This window comes from Lutzomyia longipalpis, chromosome 2 (assembly GCF_024334085.1).
Source record: "Lutzomyia longipalpis isolate SR_M1_2022 chromosome 2, ASM2433408v1".
Lineage (NCBI taxonomy): Eukaryota > Metazoa > Arthropoda > Insecta > Diptera > Psychodidae > Lutzomyia > Lutzomyia longipalpis.
Genome location: NC_074708.1, coordinates 7,366,868 through 7,391,383, shown reverse-complemented (window position 1 = coordinate 7,391,383; position 24,516 = coordinate 7,366,868). Strand labels below are relative to the sequence as shown.

Genomic DNA, 24,516 nt, shown 5'->3' with positions numbered 1-24,516 from the left:
TGAAGGGATATATCCCAACAATAATAACCCCCAAGCAGAGAAGAACCATCCAATAGTGGATTTCACTTTGAACCACTTATGGTTCACATCAATTAGAGAAATAACCAAAAATGTGAAGAGACAAAGCCAAAAAGCCGCGGGTGATGATTAAAAGAAACGAAGTTAAAGAAAAAAAAATTCACACGCATTTCGAGGAAGTCAACAATTGCACGTAAGACAAGTAATAAGAAGGAAATGGAAAGTATGTATATAAATTGTTGATTTTTTTCGTTAAAAATAGGCCTGTCAGATATTTTAAGTGGTTTTCTATTACACCAAGTCACGATTCTTATTTAAAAGGAGCCAAGAAAAAAGCGAAAGAATAATTAAGAAGAGAATTTTTTTTACGTCTTGCCGATGAATTGTGAGTATTATTCACGTTATATTTTAATTTATGCATGCATTCTTCTCAATTTTCTTGACAATTTCATTTACTATCACTCAAATCTCGTGTCTTACATGTCATCAAAAGGCTTCATTCAAAAAGTCTCGTGAATTTCTATTGAGCTAAAAAAAGGGAAAACTCGACAGAAGAAACATTTCTTATATTAATTTATTCCACTACTGGCTCTATCGTGCTGAAATGCTGAGATTCTAGCGATTCTACCATGAAAAATGTGATGAAAAGAAGTTTTGAGAAAGTTAAGAACAACGGGGGTTTGTATGATTGGAAATATTTGATTTATTCGGTAAAATCTCGTGGATTCTTTTCTGTTATTCTTCAGTTAGAATATTCAGATTATTCATTAATTCTCTCTTAATATTCGCGGCTGTTTGAATTTTATTCGGAAATATTACTCGTCAATATTCGGAATATTTGTCTCTTATTCATCAATTAAATCATTCTAATTCAATGTCTAATTTAGTCTCGAATTATTTTGATTATTCGTTAATTTTGTGATTATTTGGCAATATTCATGAATATTCAGCAAAAGACATAAATTACTCGCCAGATAAAAACCCCTTTATTAATTAAATACAATTTCAATATTCCAATAAAAGTCCAAACGATCGAGTTATTGAGTTATAGGGAGTTCCAAGAAAATTATGGGCTTCACTGGCCACGCGGCTTGGAGGAAAAATGTGAATTTTTTTCTGTGATAAAGACGATAAAATTCTCCCAAGAAAAAAATCCGAAATGATAATTGCCAATGCGCCATGAATAAATTAATTGAGCCCTTTACCAAATAAAGCAGGGCAGCACTGTAAATTTTGCTTACATTCATTATCATGAACAATCCATAAATTCTCAATTTAATCATCGCACATTTCTCTCGTTCTCTCACTCAAATGGAAATGCTGAAATTTCCTCCACGTCTTCGGGGTCATGCTTAAAATTTAAATTTATTGTTTTATTATCTCTTCAAAATGGATAAAAGATGCTGAAAGATGATACGAATGGTGGTGGTGGTGGTGAAGAGATAAAGAGGATAGATACCAAGGAGGCATGCGGGGCGTGGGGGTGGGTTTGTGCAGAGATGATAAATGACAGAAAATTGTGAATTTTCCACGTGATGAAAATCACAAGGATAGAGCACGCAAAATGATTTTCCATTGATAAACCACGTGAAAATGGAATTAACTTTTCTCTCCCCGCCACACATACACAACACAGACAGACTCCATTCGACTCCTTTTGGCACTCCATCCTCGTTTTATCAATTGGAACGGTGTGTGGGTGGGGGGATAGGACAAAAGTTTAACCCCCCACCGCCTACGCCCCCATTTGAGAGTCACTTTTGCAGTGAAAATTATGGACTTTTTCCACATATGTACCAACTATAGTCTGGGGTTGAAAACTTCCAAAGGATCAAACTTTAAAATTGCTACATTTTCTCTCCATCATCTCCACCATCACCCTCACCCTGGGAAAAGTTGTGGTTTTGAAGAGGATTCTCCCAAAATGTGGGTATTTGTTTCACACAAAGTTCTCACTCATGCCAACAAAAGCATACCTCACCCCGCACATAAATACGACGAGAACCAAGATGAGAGCACAATTCATTGCAATTAAATTAAATTTATTTTCCACAAGACAATAATATGCTAATTTATGGTGGTTTGGGGATTTTAAAACCAAAATTTTACCCCCAAAAACGACGCGTTTTCTTTACAACTCCAAATAAATAATAATATATATTCACACGGAGCGCATTGGAAACAGATGCGAACGAACATCAATATCTTTGCATGGAGCCTATTACCGCAGTATTTTCAGTCTTTTTTTTCTTACACACCCGTCCATCTCTTCATATATATTCATAAAACATAATCCTCATATATCCTTCCCTTCGTAAATATTTATTATCTCATTTTTTCCTCTATTCCTGACTCTTGGCGCAGCCGAAAAAAAAAGATGATTCTCTTTAGGATATAGACAGTGTGGGGGTGGTTAGAACATAATCTAGGGTGACAGTTGTGTTTGTTTTTGTGGCAAAGGAAAATTCTCTGTGGGTGTAAAAGTCCTTTAAAAAGTTAATGGTTTATTAATTTTAATTAATGGTTCATCTCATAGGCTAACGGGAATGTATAAAAAGTAGGTATAATTATTCTGTGGTAGGTGGGTGGAATCTTCGCAGGAAGTTTAAAAAGTTTTCATTATCCTTACTTGGTCGGTGCTTCTTTTATTAAATTGATCCTGAAAATTAAAACCCTTTCACGCTCATTTGGGTAATTTTTAATTATATGTTTTGTTTTGAACTTTCTTTAATTTATTATTCTGCTGGCTTATCGATAAAAGAATCAAGATTAATCAACAAAATCTAATCTTTTTATGCTTTTGGCTACGGAGTTTGTATTTTTATCTGGAAGTTGGTTTGAGTAAAAAAAAAACATAATAAGAAACATACCTGATTGAACGAAAATAGCACGAGAAAAAGAAAAATCAATATAGAAGATCCATCATAAATTCTCTCCGTGTCAGGAAAAATGTTTTGCAATTGGAAATAAAAGCCATCAAACAAATATTTTTCTTTCCCAAAAACAAGAAAAGTTTCGGTTAGTTTTGCATCTCAATATTGCTGCTATTCTGACGTACGTGTGTGTGCACTCAATATTGGAAAAGCAGAAAAGAGATTTTCCCATTTGGAAAAGTTTCCATCAAAATGATATCTCCTCTGCAATACTTTTTTTTCGCTGTATAGTTGCTGCATTTGCAGTTTATTCATATTTGTTTTTCCACAGAGAGAAATTAATTTCATGTGAAAGTTTTGAGAGAATATTTTCCCCCATTTTCCTGGTTGGTATAATGTCAGCTTCATTTGCCTCTCTACACTGGACAATATTGAGACATATCATCAAAAATAATCTGATTTCTATGCAAAAATTTTTGAAAGTGTTGGCATTTCCTCTCCTTTCGTTCTTTTATGCTTGATATATCAATTAATTCAGTGCAATGGGGGGACAAAAACTCCCCATTCAATGACTTTAATGAGAAAATTGGTTCAATTACGAAGAATTTCTTGGTCATTTCTCGCCAATTCCTCAATATCAAACGCAGTTAAAGTCAAAGTCATCAAAAAAAAACTTGTTAAGACACTCATTTTCTCACATTTCTCGAGTTTCTTGTAACATGTTACCTACTCCTCCCCCAGCTTGCGCAACAGCGCCAAAGTTCAATTACAAATCAGGCAAAATTTCGCAGGATATTTTATGACTTTGGATGGAGGGAATTTACTACCAAAGACTTGGGCAGTTCCGTGAAGAATGACTAGGAAGTATTTTTATATTAGATCAATAAATCTGTGTGTGTATGGCGGCAAATGTACTGCATTTAATGGAGTCATATATGTATGTAAGCATAGGTTGGGTACATAAAAAGGCATATTGAAAGAAAATTTCACATCGTACCGCTGCTTGCTAATAAAACCTCCCTAATTGCGTTAAAAAAATATATATTTCTCAGAATTTCTTGTACCAAAAAGAAAAACTTCAATTCGTGATAAATGTATTTTCTAAAAGGTGAGGAAGACATTAAATAAAGTCTCCTCGTGCAAAATGTAAAATAAATTACAAACTTTATTACCTTCTTATGCAACAAACAGCATGTTGTGAGAAGTTTAATCAATTTAATATCAATTAATTTGCAGCAAATAAATAAACATTACCGAAGCTGCAAATTCAACTCGTTTTTCAAACCACGATGGTGGATTTTCTTTGCTATATCTCTTAATAAAAAAAATTTCCAGCCACACGTGTGAAATACATAAGTATGTAGTCCTTCAATTGAGCTTAAAAACTAAAAGCTTCAAAGTGGAATAATTATTCTCAAAAGATTTTATCGCAAAAAGTGTCAAAGTAGAAGAATTTAGAATCAATTCTCCGGACTGATATGTATATAATTTTTAGTATATATCTGTGAGTGAGCACAAGGCTGCACAACTGTCGTGTTCAGCGGAATATTGATTAGGAAATTATACCACGCAACTGGACAAAAAGTGTTTCGGACAGAATTTCTCTGGCATGATTCCAAAATGTCATCGTGAGATTGCAAAATGTGTATTTGCAGCAGGAAAACGATTGGACAGTTTTGGAAAATTATGAAACAAAGAAGAATTTATTTAAAGTACCACGAAGATTTTGCTGAATTTTCCATTTTTTTTTTCATTGGAATGTTTGTTTAAAGTCAAAATTGAATTTGGCTGATTTTGGTTTAATTTATGAACTTTTGTAGGTCCTCACTTGAAATTGTAAAGATTGTGTAACAAGTAAAATGCGTTAGAGAATAGTAATGAAGTTGCTAATCCAAATAATTCATTCTCTTCTAAATAAATCTTCACAAAAGATGCGATATCTGAAATTAATCTATTTGTGAGAAAAAATCATTGAAAGTTTTGTGTAAAGGAAGACCCTTATTGAACATTTCTAAAATTATGTTTACTCTCACCAACTGTCTACATACCTATTCATTTATGTACATAATAATAGGCGTTTAGTGTCTTTATACAGAAGTATAGGTAAAGTATAATTTTATTAATTTTTCTTGGTCATTTATGCCGGAAGAAGGTTTTGCTGTTACACAAAAAAAATCTTTACAATTAAAAAGTGAGTACCCCCCATTAAATTAAAATGCTCAAAATAATTTTATAAATTAAATTTAAATTATGATTACTTAATAATGTTGATTTAGCTAAAAGGTGAGAAGGTGATTATGTACAATTGGCGAAACAATTAATTAGACACAAGTTAACTAATAATGTAATATTTTAATTGGATTTTATTACAGCTGTATAGTTGCTAATAAAATTGAGTCTCTAAATGCAAAATTGGTACGCCTCCAGTCTCTCCTATTATTATTTATTGGTATTCAATTAACTTTAATAAAATAGTCAATCGATACATGCAAGTTGTTGGTAATTTTTCTTGCCTCTCTGATCAATGCCTTTCGCTACCGCCAAGCTTTTAAATTCCTACATATAGACATAGTTTATTTATTCGCTCGAGAATGATCTATTATAGGCTATCCGGTATTACCATATTTTAGCAATTCTTCATCGCTCTCCGTGTGTTACTTCTTCACCCGCGGGGGCCAATCGTGTGCGACACCCAGAATGTGTCACTTTTGCATTTCTCCCTTGTCAAATAAATTGATATCAATTGGCACACGTATAAAAAATCAGAGGGAAAATGCGACACAGATCTCACTGATAATAATGTTATTAGATTACGTCAGCAGATTGGAGGTCTTCTAGCACGGCAATTTCGGTTGGAGCAAAAGGGATTTCCTCCGTTGTATATGCCATGAGATTGAGATGTTATTGCTTTTTTATATTTATACCTCCGCCATAGCCAAATTTGGTGATATATATTATTATGATTGAGGCCACACATGGTGCCACCACTTGGCAATATCAAAATGGGTTTGACGGGGAAAGGGGAAAAAAAGCTCACACACTCACACAGCATTGACCAATCCTTCGTCCTTTTCAAAACCATTCACAGCAGACACATGGCTATGGGAAATTCTCATCCACTCCGGCTTCCCTTTTTTTCTGGGGAAGGGGGGGGGGAAGGGAGAATGGGAAGAGAATTCGCATCCCAATGCCAGCAACTTTTGGCCCATGCTTAAATCCATGTGGACGCCCACGAGACACAGACCTCACATCCCAAACCCCCAATACCCAAATAACAAGAGCAAATGGCAACAATTTCCATCTCCCTTATTCTAATTTTTAGATGAGGTCCAAGGATGGGAAATGTCTTCATTTTCTTATTACCAAATACAGGATTTTTTTTATAGCATTAATTGTGTCTTGGCTAAGATCTTCAAGAGTATTTTTTTAGATTTTTTTTGGAAAATTATTTTTAAACAAATTTTAAAATCTAAACAGAATTAAATAATTTGTATTATTAGTATGATTTTCCAAGGTTTAGAGTGAGTATAATGATTCTTTTATAGCACAAAATGTGTCTTGGCTAAAAGAACCAAAAATACCTTTTTAGATGTTCCATTCTTGCTTTATAATCATTCTTAAACTCATTGAAAAATATTACCTAAAGTGGATTTAATAAATCTGTATTTTCTAATGATTTAGTTCATTTAGAGTAAGATTTAGAAATCCTTTTATAGTAAAAATTGTGTCTTGGTTAAGAAATCTACAATAGAACTCCACATCCCATTATTCGTTAATGTGGATTTGTACTGTATAAGAGTACGTTCATTCTTGTAAATTTTATTCTTGAATAAATTTTTGAAGCATTTAAATATGGTTTCTATCGATTAATTTTAATGAATTTACAATATTTTCTTCTCCTTAAAGCGAACAAGAAAATTCATTTTATAGCACAAAATGTGTCTCAGCTATAAAAACCAATATTATACCTCCTTTTGCTCTCTACAGAATCAAGCTAAAGAAATCAAGGCATGAATTTGACTTTTCGCACTCTGTGACCCCCAAAAATGTATATATAATGGCAGAGAGTAGGAGGGGGGTGTAAGTGGGCCATTTCGTGTGCCTCCAAAGGAAAGTTGGGTCCCTACTTAATGTACCACATCTTCTCGAGATTACTTTTCCCTGGGAATTTGTCTCAAATTCCCCAAAAGCAAAATGATTAATGAATCATCCCGACAGCGCAGCCAACACAGAGTGACCTAGGACGAGTGTTGGGAAAAACATTGTGGGGGTGGTGATAAGAAAAGAAAATACTCACCAAGGAATTATTTGTGTGGGATTCCATCCTTCCGATGTTTTTGCCTTGTCTCGTTTTTTTCTCCACTTGTTCTTGTTCTTCTCGTGAGCAACTAACCCTCGGTGTTTGATTGTTAATTTCTTCCTCACTGTGCGTTAACTTGTATCTCTCTTCCCCCTTGTTAGTCGTCGTAGCATTTAATAATCACTCTTTTCTGTGCTTTTCTTTGGGTCTTTATCACAAAATATAGCAACTTTTTTTTATTACTTCTTATTCTTTGTTCCTAAAATCTCACAGATTCACCACAAAGATTATTAAGGATTTTTTTTGTTGTTGGTAAATTTCACTTTTTGTGCGATTTTCTTATTTGTTATAAATTCCTATAATGATTTTCTAATTGAAAAATGATCAAAGAAAAATGAGAACATTTTCATTTTTGGGAGGTATTTGAGACAATCAACATGGATTTAATAAGGATTTCAGGAATTAATAAATTTTAAATTAAATGTGCGCAAATAAATTATCTCATTAGGAAAATATTTTTTTACAGTATATTTTCCAAATGAGATTGGGAACAAATTTAAAAATAAAAGAATAAAAATAATGGTGCGAGACACATATCCTTGGAGCGCAAACATGAGGATAAGAAAAGAGAGAAAAACAGATCAATAAGCTTACGACTTCTACTCCATTGAGGAAGAAAATGAAAATGCTGAAAGTGTTCTTGCTTTTTGCGCAGCCAGTGTATGTTAAGGGAAGGGGGGTGGGGGTGTGTGACGTTGAAGTGGATGAAAAGGTATAAACGTTTCTCCTTAAATTGCCTCCAGAGGATTTTTCTTTGGCTTTTTTTTTCCATCTCGCCACGAAGAGACACGTATGTGTGGGATTGTGATAAAAAAAGGGACTCCTCCACCCACCCGTGAAGAGGACGTGCGAGGAGGCATCATACAGCTAAAAAAGGCACTGCGATAAGAGAAAGATCTTCATGAGAGTTCAAGCACACTGCTGGCTTTCCCATGCGGAATCCCATTTAAAGTGTAAGTTGTCGCGCTTTAAAAAAGTGCACAAAAGCATTGGGGGGTGGTTGGGTGAGCTTTTGAGAATTTATGCAGGATCATGCAGACGGGTGAAAAGCATGGTATTCACAGCCTGCGGGGGTGGATTTGGTTTGGGGGGGAAAATTGTGAATGTGGAGAAAGAGCAAAAGGACAGCTGAGGAAATTTAATCCATGTTGATCGGGGAAACACGATAAAAGTTCACAATTTTCGCTATTGAAAGAAAAGCTTTTTGGTTGTCGTGGAGCGGGAACTGCAGCAGGAAGTACTCAAATATTGTGAACAGCTGCTAGTTTCTCTCCTCCTAACCCTTTTTTTATGTATTATGTACCACCCTCTCTCTCTCTCTCTCTTTCTCCTGACTACATCCATCCCGTCCTCCCGCACAATCCCGCATTGAATGTACAACGAGACACACACCCATATATAGAAACAGAGAGCCCCAAATTGGGGGGATGTGGGATGAAATTTAGGAGAGACACACACATTGGGTTCCCCACACAAATCCACCACCAAAAGTTGGGGCTTCTCTCTGCACTCTTCGCGCCACTCTGTGGAGTACACCAACCCCCCTCCCTGTGCTTTGCTCCCCATGAAAAACGTGGAAACTATAGAGCGAGAGGGAAAAAATTAAATTCCAGCCTCAATTGTTTGTTTTTGCCATATGAAGAAAGGGAGCATATCGGAGCTTTTGGGTAGCCAACCAGAAATTTTCAACTGTTTCATAACACCCCCGCCCCACCGCCGCAATCCCGCACCGAGGTCAACATTTCATCTCTGCGGGAGTGAACATACATATAGCACATTATGTATATAAATGTATGTATACATCTACGTCATATTTGCAAATGGTAAACGCATTGCTCAAGCACAAGCCCCTACACTACATACATGTGCGGAAATTCACAAAAGATATATTATACCCCATTATACACGGTCCATGGGAATTTTAGTGAAATTTCAAGTGAGAAAATGAATACATACAATGCATGCATAATAGGGGAAGATTATCTAATCTGGGGCATTCTTTTTATTTAAGAATTTTTTGAACTTATTTCTATAAATTATTCTGAGAAGATATTCAACCCTAAATTCAGTAATTTAAATTTAACAACAACAAACTCCCGGAATATACCGAAAAAAAACCCTGAAGAAAACAAATATTAGGATTTTTTTTCTAAAAGAATTTTTTTTAGGAAAATTTTAGATTTATTTTTCTGTAAGGCTTTCTAAATATTGAAGAAAATTTTACCAGAAATAGCTTTAAAGAAAATATTCTCGGTAAAAGCTACAATTCCTGAAAAAAGCTAGAATAGGTTAGGTAGGTTTCCCGTTGTAATATGGTTTGGAAAGAAACATTAGAATGAAACACCAGGCAACTCAAACAATTAGGAGCTGAATTTATTATTTTTCAAAAAATTGAATTGTTCCAAATATGGTTAGGAAAACGAAAACGAAAATGGCGTCCATAGTAAGATTAATAAAATTGAAATAAAATTAATTCTTTTTGTCATATCGCGATAATTTTAATATCCGTATTTAGAAGAATTATGTAATTACCCTGTAGTTAGGATAAAATAAAACCTTAAACAAACTATTATTGCATTCGAAGATGAGCTTTAAATTGTACGTACATAGAAGACCATATTGAACACAGTGGCCACGTAATGTCTCCCTTTAAAAAAATTGAGTAATTTCCTATGTTTGGACAATTTGGCCAGCTTGGCCAGATTTACTTTTTGGGCCTTTGCTTCAAGTTGAAGATTCTCATTATCAGAGCATTGGAAGAAAAATGATTTTCTTTCAAATTATGTAAATAAAAGACAATTTAATAAGAATAAAAAATTAAGGGCTTCCCATATTAGAATATCTTCTCCTATTTCTTACTTTCCTCTCTAACTTTAAAATTTTTCAAATCTTTCTTTTTATCAAGATTAGGAATTCTTTAAAATTATTAAATTAATAATTATTATTAATAATTATAATTATTAAATTTTAAGGAAATGTTTTCGTAGATTCAGAATTTTCTTTGTGAATTTCGCTAATTTTAAGAATAAAATTTTTAAAAATAAATTTCAATTTTATCTTGATATAAAAAATGCTTTAAAGAGGTCAAAGGTTTATTAAACTCAAAAAATGATAAATTTTCAAGTAAAAAAGCATTTCCATACTAAAAAATCTCAGCACAAAAAAGAGATTTATATTTTGTTTTATTCACAATGCCTATCGTGAATGTTTTTCCTCCCGGAAAACATATTTTTATTGATGCGCCAACGCGGCATTTCATCAATTAAAAAAAAACAAAATTTATTTGTTAAAAAAAAGTATTAAAATAAATTTATGAGAGATAAAAATAAAATCTGATGCTTTTTGAATTTATTGGCAAGATGGAGATAATTTAGTTTTTGCACAGAGGGGTCACTATTTTATGGGAGTTATTAACCCCCAAAATTCATTCACTTTGCCAAGCTCTCTGTGAGCTTTTTTTCACTGACTCAACACGACGGATTTTTTTTTTGGAGAGTATTTAGCACACTCTGTGCTGTGGGGGAGGACCAAGAGCTTTTCTCTCACACTAAATGTTGGATCACAGGCCATTGACAAAAGTCTCCTCGTTGCAGTGTGTGATGGCAGTGAAGAAAATGAAGATGGATGTGTGGAAAATTTTGTGTCCAAAAATTTTTGTCAGAAGCCAATTCCTCCCGCCAATCTTACTTTTTCATGAATGATTGTCAGGAGAGGATTTTTCGGGGGGAGGGAATTTATAGGAGGGGGTTGGTGGAATGAGAAAATTAATAAATATATAAGAAGAAAATTGCGACATTTCGGAATTCGGCAAAAACTTTCTGCCAAAGACTTTTTCTTCCACGAATTTTCCCACGAAAAAAGAGAGAAGCAAAAATTTGGCACATTTTTTGGGGGTTGAAGAATTTCACGTGAAATGGGAAATTATGACGGGAAATTGCCACCCCCTTGAGCCCCATCAGGAGAGACAACATCCGAAGAATGGTTGAAATATGAAGCAATTATTGATTTTTTCCATTCCTATTCCTCCTATACTATTTCTGCCCTATTTTGGTTGAATCTCTTTTTTTCCCTTCTTCTTCTTCCCAGCACAAACTCTCTTCAACACTGTGTCTTGTCCTTTTGCACAATAACCCCCCATACAAATTTTCACTGAGGTGCGGGGGAGGGGATGTGTGGAAAAACAGTAAAAATGCAGAAGATTTTAAACGAGCCATGAGGGAAATTTTTTAAGGTTTTAAGGTTTCACTTACAGATATGATAAAACCAAAAAAGGAGCACTTTTACCCTAAACGACCCACATCACGACTGGACGACGTTGTACACCACACATAGTCTGGGGTTGGTTGTGTTCTTCTCATCCGAGCGCGAGAGCGCGGAGGGCATCCCCCAGGAGAATTGGGGGTGCTCCCGTGTGCGCAAGCGTGGGAGAAAGTGTGTGTATGATCTTTGTTTAATGATTAAAGGGAGGCACAAAACCCGCATCGGCATCACTTTTTCTCACGCGCTCAGAGAGACTAACCACCCCCACCCCACAACCCCCTGCCCCTACCGCCAACAAACCCCCTGCGCTCGTGTCCACATAGCGACAAAACACAGATAAATGTTTAGACAATTTTCAGGTGGAAACATACACTACATATAATTCCTCCTGCTGGGGGATGAGTGGAGGAGGGGGGGTGGGGGTGGCATAGTGTGGGCGGGGGTGAGTAGAGGAGATTGAATATTCAGCAAAAGTTTCCCACACTTTGCATTACATTTCCAAAGACGAACTTTTCTTCCCATGAATATTTTCCCTTCGTAAGAGAAATGGTTTACCTACCATACCTACCTATATGTATAGTATTTTATTTCTTTTGCTTTTTTGTTCATCCCATATTTGTTCTTTTTTTTCCTTTACCGCATTTCTATCAAATTACTTCCAACTAAGTAATTTTTTTCTTACCTATAGGTACCTCACTGCCGTGTAATTGCTTTATCTGCAAATTTTCCGCAAGACAATGAGATTTTTTTTGTGTGGAAGAAAAAAGAGAGGAAATGAAGAAAATTAAAGAAAAGGAATTCTCAGGGGAATAGAGAGGGAGAAAATTAATTAAAGATGAAATTGATGAGAAATTAACTAAAGGTTTTAGATGTAGAATTTTTAGATTAACAAAAAAAAGAGAAAGAAAAGTGATAAGATTCATTATGAAAATTTGCTGTTCATACAAAGTGGAAAGATAACAGATAATAGGGGAAGATGTGCTTATTCTGACCACGTGAACTTTTTGGAACTTTTGAGAATATGAGAAAAGAATTCAATTTCATTTCTTGCATTCGGAAAATTTTCTTTGTTGATTTTGAGGGCTTAAAAATAATATAAAAAGATTTTATTTTAATAAATTTCTATTTATTCTTTTTATACACTCAGACCACTCAGAAAACAGGTCAACATTGACCCAAAGAACGTCAAAGGGTCAACATAGAAAATCAAAATATAAATTCGTAAAAAGATTTTGATTTTTCTTTCCAACAGAATTTCTAAATTGGATCGATTCTGTCAAAAATCTTTTAATTCTTTTACTTTACAACTAGAAAATTTTTGTAAGATTTTGACAGAATTTCTTTAAAAATTTAGATGAAAAAGCAAAAGATTAATTGTTTCAAAAAAAAAAAAAAAAGATGATGAAAAATCTTTAATGAATTCTGGGAAATTATTTTCTTTTTACAACAGGACTAAAGAAAGCAAAAAAAGAAACAAACTGTCAAAATCTTTAAAACGAAATACCAAAAATCTCTGTTCCTACAGAAAATTCTTGTTTCAAAAATGTGTAATTAAAAATCTATTTTATTGTGTTTTGTTTTTAATAATAAATCATTATTAAATAATTATTATTAATTATCTTTCAAAGCCTTTTCCGCAATTTTCCACAACCTGGCATTGTTTTTTTCTTTTAACTTGATCACAGAAAAATTAGGTAATTATCTTTCAAAAAAACACGCTAGAAAATTCTTGAACCATTTTAAAAAATTAATTAATTTTTTTTGCATTAAAAATTTTTAGCGCCTTTAATTATTTTTGAATTTCGCGCCCTAAATATGGTTCAAAAAACAACCACTGCTATTTGTTGGCACTGATTGCTGAAGGGAAAATGAGATGAATACATTACCCCGCTATCCATCCCGCTCACACGTTCAGTTTTTCTCAATTTCCTCGTGTTTTCAGCCAAATTTCCCAGCGAAATAGTATTTTCCGCGCTTAGGAAGCGCCCCCGCATCGATTGGCATCAAAAGTTTAAAAAGTTCGCGAAAATCCATTTCCGGGAAAACGGAGTCGTGTAAAATCCCCAACCGTCAAAATTTCCGCAGGCCCCAAATTCCGCACAGAAAAGCTCCTCGGGGGCTCCGGAGCACCCATAACTGTCACAAGAGCCCCAAAAATGCGTTTTATGCCAAAAAACTGGCGGAAAAACAAGAAAAATCATATTTTTGGAAAGATAAAAAAAAAGTTCGTTAAAATTCAAATTTTGTTATTTGGACTAGTCGTCATATGGCGCTGCTAGTTGATTGATGAGAAAATGAGACGGATGCACGTCATTGATACTGTCTCTCTCACACATTTAGTTTTTGTCAATTTTCTCGTGTTTTCCACCGAATTTTCTAGCCGGAAGTAAGTTTTTGCAATCAGGAAGCGACACCATGTCGATTGGCGTCAAAAATGCAGAAAATCCACGCAGTTTTTGGAGAAACAAATTGATTTGACGGTTAAACTATGAATTTCGCACAGCTGGCACACGACTGGCATGCAAAAAAGGTTACGTCAAAATGACATTTAGTTCAGTGCTGAAAAAATTCCTCCAAAAAAAATCAATTAAATGCGAGTTTTTTCCGTTTTTCCTGGACAATTTCGCTCTCCAGGCTCACCAAGGCACGCGTGAAGTGAAATGTGCGTAAGCAGTGACACGGCGTAGTGTACGTGTAGTGTGTTTGTGAGAAAAATCCGCGCGTAGAGTGCGAAACGAAGGGAAAAGAAAGAAAAGGGGGCGAATTTCCTTTTATTTTTTTGGGGCGGATGCCACAATCCCCGGGGGATTCCCGTGAATTTCACAACCCAAGAGCACTTTGGCGATTGCGTGCCGTGCGTCCGGGGGCACCACGGGCTGCGGGTGGCAGGTGCAAAAGGGCTATTGCTGCGGCTGGCTAAGACGGGGCAAAACGAGGGGGGTCGCCCTTGAAAATTTTTCCCAAATTCCGCAGCGCAAAAGACGCTTCCGGAGCAATGAAAAAGATCTTTTCCAAGTTTGAGAAGAATGAGAAACTGGAGAATGCCACCACCAGGGAGTCCACCAACTACATCGGGAAGACATTCGTGGTGGGACGTGCCACGGTCACGGTGGAAGACATTCTCGCGGAAGGTGAGGCGCAAAAGCAAAATCAATAAGAGGCTGCTGAGCTGACTTTTCCTCCTGTGAGGAAGGAACCTCAAACGGATCATTAATTTTTTCTTTTTCGTCCTTTTCTTCCAGGGGGATTCGCGATGGTCTTCTTGGCCAAGTCTACCAATGGATCGCGGTACGCATTGAAGCGAATGTATGTCAACAATGACTATGACCTCAATGTGGCGAAACGAGAAATCCAAATAGCTGTGAGTCTTTCTTCTCTTCCCACCTCTTTCGCTGCACTTGCCTCTCTCTCTCTCTCCCTCTCACTCATTCTCCATCACCACATCATCAGCTCCCCATTGAGCGAGAGTCTCTTGCCCGATAAGACGCCACATCGTCGTAATGTAGGGTGCCTGAAGGGCCCCCCTACGTGCCGAACAGCCGGAGAGCCCATTGCCAGCCTCATCTACCCGCTAGCCAGCCACGTGCCCTCCGTGCTGCCTCTTCGACTATCAATCTCTGACTGACGAGCTTTTGCCCCGACTGACAGCAGCACTCCCTCTTGGCACTCTTGACAATGCTAGCGCCATCTAGCGGCCGCCACCCCTAGCGCCATCTAGTGGCGACAGCCGCCTCACTCACTACTAAGGCTTCAGGCAATGATGCACGTGTGGTGCCCTTACGCACCAACGAACCCCTACCGGCTTGAACGGCAACTACGAGTTTCCCCGCAGTTCTTGCTAACCCTCTTTTGTCTGTCTACATTCGGCCTTTCCTGACAGTGTCAATGTCCCCATTGACGAGTCAATCCCTTGCTTTTGTTTTCCTTCCTTTACTATTAGTCATTATCTTACAGCTTGTATCTTTTATTAAATTCTCTATTTGGTATCTTCAATTTCTCATTCATCTGAACTCCTTTCTTCCAGCCCTGCTAGGCTAAACTTGCGCATATCAGCAAAACTAGGCGAAGATTTAGCACTCCTGCCAATTAGGCGAAGATTTATCACTCCAGCCTCAAACTCCCGCACAGATTTATCATTTCATTTATCTATTCCAAGTTTTACTAATACTGACCATCACTGCGCCAATTTATTCGCTAATCAAAAACATTCACTTTAATATTCTTAAGCTGCTCATTGGACTTCCATAATCATACGATTACAACATCTTACTCTTTTAATACTCAGAAGCGTGCTCTACTCCACTCCTGCTGGCCCAACCTGCACCTTTTGTTCGCTACATGTAAGCTTTACTCTCTGAACTTTGAAACTACATCAAAATTCACTCCTCATGGCCTACATATTTTATACCGACTTAGAAACTCTGTACGACACCACATAACTTCAATAGGTGCTATCTATCTCTTGGTACTTTTGGTTATCTTCCTCATGTAGTCAACTCTATTGATGTAAACTCTATTAAACCCAAATTTTGCGGAGATTTACCGCTTCAACCATCTCAAAAGAAGTTTTACCACTCCAGCAGTAATATAGGTTAAATTTCCTCACTCCAGCTAATTTACTACTCTAGCTACAGGCGAAGATTTACCACTCCCGCCCCCCAGGCGAAGATTTACCACTCCAGCCACAGGCGAAGATTTAGCACTCCAGCCACAGACGAAGTTTTACCACTCCAGCCACAGGCGAAGATTTACCACTCCAGCCATAAGCGAAGATTTACCACTCCAGCCACAGGCGAAGATTTACCACTCCAGCCACAGGCGAAGATTTACCACTCCAGCCACAGGCGAAGATTTACCACTCCAGCCACAGGCGAAGATTTATCACTCCAGCCACAGGCGAAGTTTTACCACTCCAGCCACAGGCGAAGATTTACCACTCCAGCCACAGGCGAAGATTTACCACTGTGGGCGCGCGGCCCACAAAATTTGAATTGCGTGAAAACATTGTTTCACCTTTGTTTCTTAAAAATTTCTATTAGATTTCTTTGTATTAGAATTTAAAATGAAGAAGAAGAAGAATAAAAAATAATGTGGGTGAAACGTATCGTGGAAATTTATATCTGGCAAAAGAACTAAAATTACGTGATAAGAAAAGGACTTTCATCAAAGAATTGATTGTGAAGTGGTGAGCCGGTACCTGTTGAAGTGATCTGCGGTGAAGGACGGAGAGAAAAACCCAGATTCAACGCAGTACCAGCGATTTTCCTGCGCGTCCCCTTGCACCACACCTCAACGCCATTTTGTTTTGCGTCTCCGGTCGCTCCGATCCGGAGGCCTTTGGATTTAATAATATTCTCTCTTTCAAGGTGTGTGTGCTGTGGACATAGCCAAGGGTGCGCTACTCCTCACAGGGTGTACTAATTGTTTCCGTATATATTTTCAAGGTGTGTGTGCTGTGGACATAGCCAAGGGTGCGCTACTCCTCACAGGGTGTACTAATTGTTTCCGTATATATTTTCAAGGTACGTGTCGCTACATTAAATGGTCGCTCCGATCCGGAGGCCTTTGGATTTAATAATATTCTCTCTTTCAAGGTGTGTGTGCTGTGGACATAGCCAAGGGTGCGCTACTCCTCACAGGGTGTACTAATTGTTTCCGTATATATTTTCAAGGTGTGTGTGCTGTGGACATAGCCAAGGGTGCGCTACTCCTCACAGGGTGTACTAATTGTTTCCGTATATATTTTCAAGGTACGTGTCGCTACATTAAATGGTCCTTCGTCGTCATCTTTAGAGGATCAGCGATTGAGTACAGTACACCCTCACACACCCGTACACCCGCAAACTGAGCGATCTGCATTGTCATTGGTCAGCCGTGTGATTGGAAGCTTCGGATAGGCGCTCTACATAGACCCTTCGAAGTGTCAGCAATTTGAGATCTGCAAGACGATTAGCGATTGCTTCGACATCCAACTCATGATGGCTCCTGACAAATCCCTGGATTCTCTGAGGCGTGAGCAGCGTCACATCAAGCGTAGGCTCACCTCAGCAGAAAATAGCGCCTCTGATGACAATCTCTCCCTCTCCGAATGCCATCTTCTCGTGGACGAATTGCAGGAATTGCGTCAAATGGGAAGTCATGTGCAAAATCAGATTTTGGACCTTGTCGCAGGCAATGCCAAGGAAATGCGAGAGGAAGAGGACTTCGAGGCCACTTTCGTGGAAACTTGTGACGTGATCATTCATCAAATGAGATTGCGAATTCTTCAGGCTAATGAGCATAGCCACAAACGTACTGAGGGTTCTGAATTCCAAAATGACATCGCTCGCGCTTTGACACAACAAACCGAGATGATGGCCACACAGCGTGACATCCTGCAGGGAATTGCACAGATGCAAATGGACGTGAAGCCTGCAATGCCACCATCTGGAATCAGAACAAAGCTTCCACAGCTGGAGCTACCAAAGTTTGACGGAAAGTACTCGGATTGGCCTACCTTTTTCGATGCTTTCAAAGCAACCATCCATGAGAATAAGGAACTGTCCAAGAATCAAAAGATGCAGTACCTTAAACTTGCACTATCGGGCAGCGCTGCTGATGCTGTAAAACATATGAAGATCACAGATGAGAATTACGAAGTCCTGTGGACCGACCTTCAGGCACGCTATGGGAAGAAAGTGCATATAGTCAACGAATACATCGACAAATTCCTCAGCCAAAAGAAAGTGGATGATGGCTCCGTGGCTTCACTCAGGGGAGTCACTCAAAACTACGTGGGAATAGTCACCGAGTTGAGGAATATGGGAGCTGATTCGGAGTATTTCCAATTGGATGCTTGGCTTATATTTCTGATGAAGCAAAAGATGGACGCAGAGACTAAGAAAGCTTGGGAGGAAAGCAGGGATTCGAATACGTTTGCCTCAATTGACGAGTGGTTTCAGTTCCTGGAGAAGCGAATTGATGCCATGGAACGATGGAGTGACAGCAAACCAACTACAGCTGCAGCCAAGAAGCCAATCAAGGAAAAAGTTGGTGTCAAGACGCATCACACGGAAGCTGTCTCGTGTGTCAAGTGCAGCCAATCTGGGCATCATCTGTACAAGTGCGATCAATTCAAAGCAATGACCTGCGCAGATAAACGTTCATTTGTGGCAGAGAAGAAGATCTGTTTCAATTGTCTGCGTCCAGGCCACACGGCGAAGAATTGTACTTCAAAGTCTACCTGTAGGACTTGCAACAAGCATCACCATACAATGCTACACATGGAGGAGCCACAGCAGCAGCCTCCACCTGGGCCTAGTACAAATCCTAGCCCAAATCCAACTCCGAGTACAAATGCAACTCCAGTGGTGTCTCATCATTGCACTGTGAGCAAGCGAGCATTGCTCCCCACAGCTCTGGTGAATGTTGTGGACAAATTCGGCAAACAGCAACAGTGCAGAATTCTCATTGACAGTGGCGGTGAATGCACTTTGATGTCGGAAGCCTGTGCTCAGAGGCTGAAACTACCCCGAAGGCAGGCACACATTCAAGTCAATGGCCCTGCACAAACAACAGTGGGATACACTCGAGGTTCAGTTTCGCTCAAACTGCAATCAATGCATCACCCGGGGGAGAGCATTGATGTCAATGCTCTCGTGTTGAGCAATCTCACCTCGAATCTACCTTCAAAGCGCATCTTGAACACAAATGACTGGAAGCATATTCATTCCCTGCGTCTGGCAGATCCGCAATTTGATGTCCCAGGTCCGATAGACATCATCTTGGGAGTCGAGTATGCTGAAGACATCAAGCTCCCAAACATCATCAAAGGTGAACAAGGCACTCCTGTGGCTCAGGAGACTATCTTTGGCTGGATTTTGGGCGGCAAACTCTGGGGCGATTGTGAGAGTGTTACATCATTTCACACTACTTGCAATCTGGACATCATGCTTGAAAGGTTTTGGGAAGTCGAGGAAGTGAACTCAAAGAATCCAATACTCACCAAGGAGGAGGAATTTTGTGAGGAGCACTTCGCTCGGAATGTGAAACGAGACGAGTCAGGAAGATACGAAGTTAGCCTGCCACTCAAAGAATCTCCAGACTTGCTGGGTGATTCAAAATCTACGGCTCTAGCACGCCTCAAAATGATGGAACGTAAGTTCGTGCGAAATCCGGAATTCCGTGCACAATATGTGGAGTTTATGAGGGACTACGAAGCACGACACCACATGGAGCTGGTGCCTCGTGCACAGGAAGTGAGTCTTTCTCCAACTTACACGATTCCCCACATGGCAGTGTTGAGACCATCCAGCACTACAACGAAGCTTCGGGTGGTATTTGATGCCTCAGCCCCTACCCCACCCGGAAATTACTCGCTCAATGACATCCTCGCTGTGGGACCTACCATACAGGATGATTTGCTTTCTATTGTGCTTCGTTTTCGAACATATAAGATCGTTTTTACCGCGGATGTAGAAAAAATGTACCGGCAGATAGGCATTGTGCCGAAGGATAGAGATCTTCTGCAAATCTTCTGGCGTGATGATGTAACTCAGCCCATCCGGACGTACAGACTCACTACAGTCACGTATGGAACAGCTAGCGCTCCCTATCTGGCCACTCGTGTACTCAAACAGATGGCGCTTGACAACGCTGAGAAATACCCAGAAGCGTCCAAGGCAATTCTCAAGGGATTCTACATGGACGATCTACTTTTTGGGGCGAACGACATAGAATCAGCACTGAAACTTCGAGCTGAAATTCAACAAATTTTGGAGTCCGGAGGATTTCCTTTGCGAAAATGGGCCTCCAACTCACCTGAATTGATGAGCAACATTCCAGCAGAGCTGCGTGCTCTCTCCGAAGACGAAGTGACTTCAAATTCAAAGGCAATTTCCACCTTGGGACTTCTGTGGAAAACCGGCCCAGACACAATCTCTCTTGCTGTCGAACCACTAGCCACAGCAAAGACAAAGAGAGAGCTCTGTGCTGCTGCCGCAAAAGTGTTTGATCCAATGGGTATTATGGCTCCAGTCACAATTACACTGAAAATGATGTTTCAACGATTGTGGCTTACGAAACAGGACTGGAATGATCCCCTCCCGGATGACGTACAGAATGAGTTCTTGCTCATCCAACAGGAATTCCATCTACTAGCGGACGTGATTGTCGACAGGCGCATTCATCTAACAAACTCAAAAATTGTTCTACACGGATTCGCTGATGCATCGGAGAAGGGATACGGTGCTGTGTTGTATGCAGTCTCTCAGGATGATCCAAACAAACTCCCAATCCTCCTCGCAGCGAAATCAAAGGTAGCTCCGCTTAAGTCAACATCGATTCCCCGCCTCGAGCTCTGCGCCGCAGTTCTCTTGAGTCGACTGTTCAAGAAAGTGGCTACCGCATTTGATGAATATCAGCTGACTATCTTTGCATGGTCAGATTCTACTACTGTGTTGCAATGGCTCCAGCAGCACCCGAGCAAATGGAAGGTTTACGTGGCCAATCGAACATCCGAAATACTTGAGGTCATCCCAAACACAGCTTGGCGCTATGTGCCAACACAGGACAATCCTGCTGATTGCCTATCTCGTGGTTTGACTCCCAGCGAGCTCATCAATCACCAACTTTGGTGGCACGGGCCAGAATGGCTCACAAAGGATGACACTCAATGGCCTACAAATCTTGTGATTCCGAAGACAGCAACTGGAGAGGAGAAGGCAACTGTTGTGCAAAACCTTCTCACTCAAAAGGATGATTTCAACATTTTCGAGAGATACTCTTCAGCTTCAAAATTGATTCGAGTAGTAGCATACATCCGGCGCTGGCGAAGTTTGAAGACATTGCGTGAATCATCTTCAGTAGTGCTTTCCGTGCAGGAACTTCAAGGTGCTACCACATGTCTTGTGAAATTGGTACAGGGTGAGTGCTTCAGTGAAGAAATCAAGTGCATCAAACGTGACAAACTAGTGGATCGTGGCAGCAAGCTTTACAAACTTTTGCCTTTCATTGATGACGAAGGAGTGCTCAGAGTGATGGGCAGAATTCACAACGCAAAGCTGCACTACAAGGCACGTCATCCGGCGGTGCTTCCTGGCAAACATCGCTTTACCAAACTACTCATTGAAAGGGCGCACATTACGCATCTACATGCTGGACCTTCATTGTGCCAAGCCATTATGAGGCGCCAGTATTGGATCATCCGGGAACGAGAAAGTGTGCGAAGTGTGACTCGTTCGTGCATCATTTGCTTCCGCGCAAAGCCCAAACTTGAGGAACCAATGATGGGCAGCCTTCCTGCAATGCGTGTACAAAAGCAGAGGGCATTCAAGAAGACAGGATGTGATTTCGCGGGACCCTTTCACGTGAAGGAAAGCAAACTACGCAAAGCTCGTGTGACAAAAGCATACATTTGCCTATTTATATGTATGTCTACAAAGGCGATTCATCTCGAAGCGGTAAGTGAAATGACAACAGAAGCTTTCTTGGCAGCTTTGCGGAGGTTTCGTGCACGGCGAGGCTTTCCTACTGATCTCTATTGTGACAACGGTACCAACTTCGTTGGTGCTGTGGAATCTGCTGACAAGAAGGATCGTCCCAAAGAACTACAGAAGCATCAACACAGTGTGATCAAGTTCATGTCAGAAGTTGGGACTCAAGTACACTTCATCCCGCCGTATTCTCCGACGTTCGGTGGCTTGTGGGAAAAAGGAATTGGTGGGACGAAATATCACTTGAAACGTGTGCTGGGAGACACGGTTCTTACTTTCGAAGAGCTATCTACAGTATTGGCGGAAATAGAGGCTGTGCTGAATTCCCGTCCATTGTGCCCTCTATCGGCGGATCCTGACAATATGGATCCAATCACTCCAGCTCATCTTATGGGACTTGAAGAGCCTTTGATTTTCCCACCGGAACAAGATCTGCTGGATCAACGGCCAAATTCTCTCAGTCGTCTCGACCTCTGTCGGCGCATGGGGCAGGATTTTTGGAACAAGTGGCACGCAGAGTACATCACGAGTCTTCAGCAAAGGTCGAAATGGAACAAACAATCTGAGAACCTGAAGATTGGAGATCTTTGCCTCATCAAGGGAGACAACTTGAAGTCTGGAGAGTGGAAGTTGGGACGCGTGACAGACGTAGTAGTAGGTAGTGAAGGAGTCGTTAGAAAGGTCACGCTCAAAACCGAAAAGGGAGTAACATCCCGCCATGCAAACAAGCTAGCCAAGCTACCATTGGAGTGATTTATTCTTATATTGTATTGAGACTAGCTCAACCAGGGGAGAATGTGGGCGCGCGGCCCACAAAATTTGAATTGCGTGAAAACATTGTTTCACCTTTGTTTCTTAAAAATTTCTATTAGATTTCTTTGTATTAGAATTTAAAATGAAGAAGAAGAAGAATAAAAAATAATGTGGGTGAAACGTATCGTGGAAATTTATATCTGGCAAAAGAACTAAAATTACGTGATAAGAAAAGGACTTTCATCAAAGAATTGATTGTGAAGTGGTGAGCCGGTACCTGTTGAAGTGATCTGCGGTGAAGGACGGAGAGAAAAACCCAGATTCAACGCAGTACCAGCGATTTTCCTGCGCGTCCCCTTGCACCACACCTCAACGCCATTTTGTTTTGCGTCTCCGGTCGCTCCGATCCGGAGGCCTTTGGATTTAATAATATTCTCTCTTTCAAGGTGTGTGTGCTGTGGACATAGCCAAGGGTGCGCTACTCCTCACAGGGTGTACTAATTGTTTCCGTATATATTTTCAAGGTGTGTGTGCTGTGGACATAGCCAAGGGTGCGCTACTCCTCACAGGGTGTACTAATTGTTTCCGTATATATTTTCAAGGTACGTGTCGCTACAACCACTCCAGCCACAAGCGAAGATTTACCACTCCAGCCACAAGCGAAGATTTAGCACTCCAGCCACAGACGAAGTTTTACCACTCCAGCCACAGGCGAAGATTTACCACTCCAGCCATAAGCGAAGATTTACCACTCCAGCCACAGGCGAAGATTTACCACTCCAGCCACAGGCGAAGATTTACCACTCCAGCCACAGGCGAAGATTTACCACTCCAGCCACAGGCGAAGATTTATCACTCCAGCCACAGGCGAAGTTTTACCACTCCAGCCACAGGCGAAGATTTACCACTCCAGCCACAGGCGAAGATTTACCACTCCAGCCACAAGCGAAGATTTACCACTCCAGCCACAAGCGAAGATTTACCACTCCAGCACTAGGCGAAGATTTTGTCACTCCAGCCAAATTATGCGAAGATTTATCACTTCAGCCAAAGGCGAAGTTTTATCACTCCAGCAATATCAGGCGAAGATTTTTCTTTTGTTAGGATTTTTTCTCACCTTGCTATGACGCTTTATCTAACCTGTATCCTCTATAACCACTCATTTCCAGGCCTTCAGATTGAGAATCCGTCTATTTTTTCTCTCTATTTTCATGTAATTTCATCTATAACCCTTAACTTTATGGAACCATCTGGGCTTGGCGTCTTATTCTTCTCGAATAAAACTGCCCTACATGCAATCTCAACCATCTAGGTATTGCAACTTCCAGTCTACTTTTCCATAATTACCTTACGACGTGTGCTTCAAATTTCTATTAATTTACTTTTTTTTCTTATTCTTCATTGCTCTCTTACTTATAAACCTGCTTAATTTCATTCATTTATTTATATATTTCGCCTTTATATTTCGATTTCAAGCTATTCGTAACTTATCCTCCACCCTTAATCTAGAATAAAATTCTCTCGACATCTCATTATTTAAAACCGTATTTATATCTTTAGATGGGTGGAAAAAAAATTTGTTTTATCTACTTGTGGTTTTTTTAATCACTTCTACTCCAAATCGGTCTACTCTATCATCACAAGATCTCATTTCCTTGAATTGACGATGCAATCAGCCTTTCTCAGCTAACTGAATACCTTCTCCATCATCTGATACAGAGCCTTCGTCTACCACTGCTCATCTCATATCACCAATGGAAAAGAAATATTCATCTTGCTA

At 39.5% G+C, this 24,516-nt stretch overlaps 4 protein-coding genes across 6 annotated transcripts in view; 2 read left to right on the top strand and 2 right to left on the bottom strand.

Annotated features, from left to right (window-relative positions):
• Nucleotides 1-11,555, bottom strand: part of LOC129789007 (facilitated trehalose transporter Tret1-like) — a 35,064-nt gene extending 23,509 nt beyond the window's left edge. Inside the window, exons 1-2 of one of the 3 annotated variants that reach the window (XM_055825602.1) lie at nt 11,502-11,555; nt 7,189-7,457 (exon numbers count right to left, since the gene is read on the bottom strand). In XM_055825602.1, coding sequence (XP_055681577.1) covers nt 7,189-7,215 — 27 coding nt within the window. In that variant the 5' untranslated portion in view covers nt 7,216-7,457; nt 11,502-11,555. Of the gene's footprint in view, nt 1-7,188; nt 7,558-11,501 lie in introns of those variants that run through there. The other 2 variants (XM_055825603.1, XM_055825601.1) reach the window with 2 other exon arrangements.
• LOC129788976 (dachshund homolog 2) overlaps nt 1-24,516 on the bottom strand; it is a 1,190,888-nt gene that overhangs the window by 564,282 nt on the left and 602,090 nt on the right. The gene's annotated exons all lie outside the window — the stretch shown is intronic.
• Nucleotides 1-24,516, top strand: part of LOC129788985 (uncharacterized) — a 511,890-nt gene that overhangs the window by 106,253 nt on the left and 381,121 nt on the right. The gene's annotated exons all lie outside the window — the stretch shown is intronic.
• Nucleotides 14,038-24,516, top strand: part of LOC129788942 (uncharacterized) — a 31,542-nt gene continuing 21,063 nt past the window's right edge. Inside the window, exons 1-2 of the mRNA XM_055825434.1 lie at nt 14,038-14,642; nt 14,754-14,872. Of these exons, the coding sequence (XP_055681409.1) occupies nt 14,507-14,642; nt 14,754-14,872 (255 nt within the window). The 5' untranslated portion in view covers nt 14,038-14,506. The remainder of the gene's footprint in view (nt 14,643-14,753; nt 14,873-24,516) is intronic.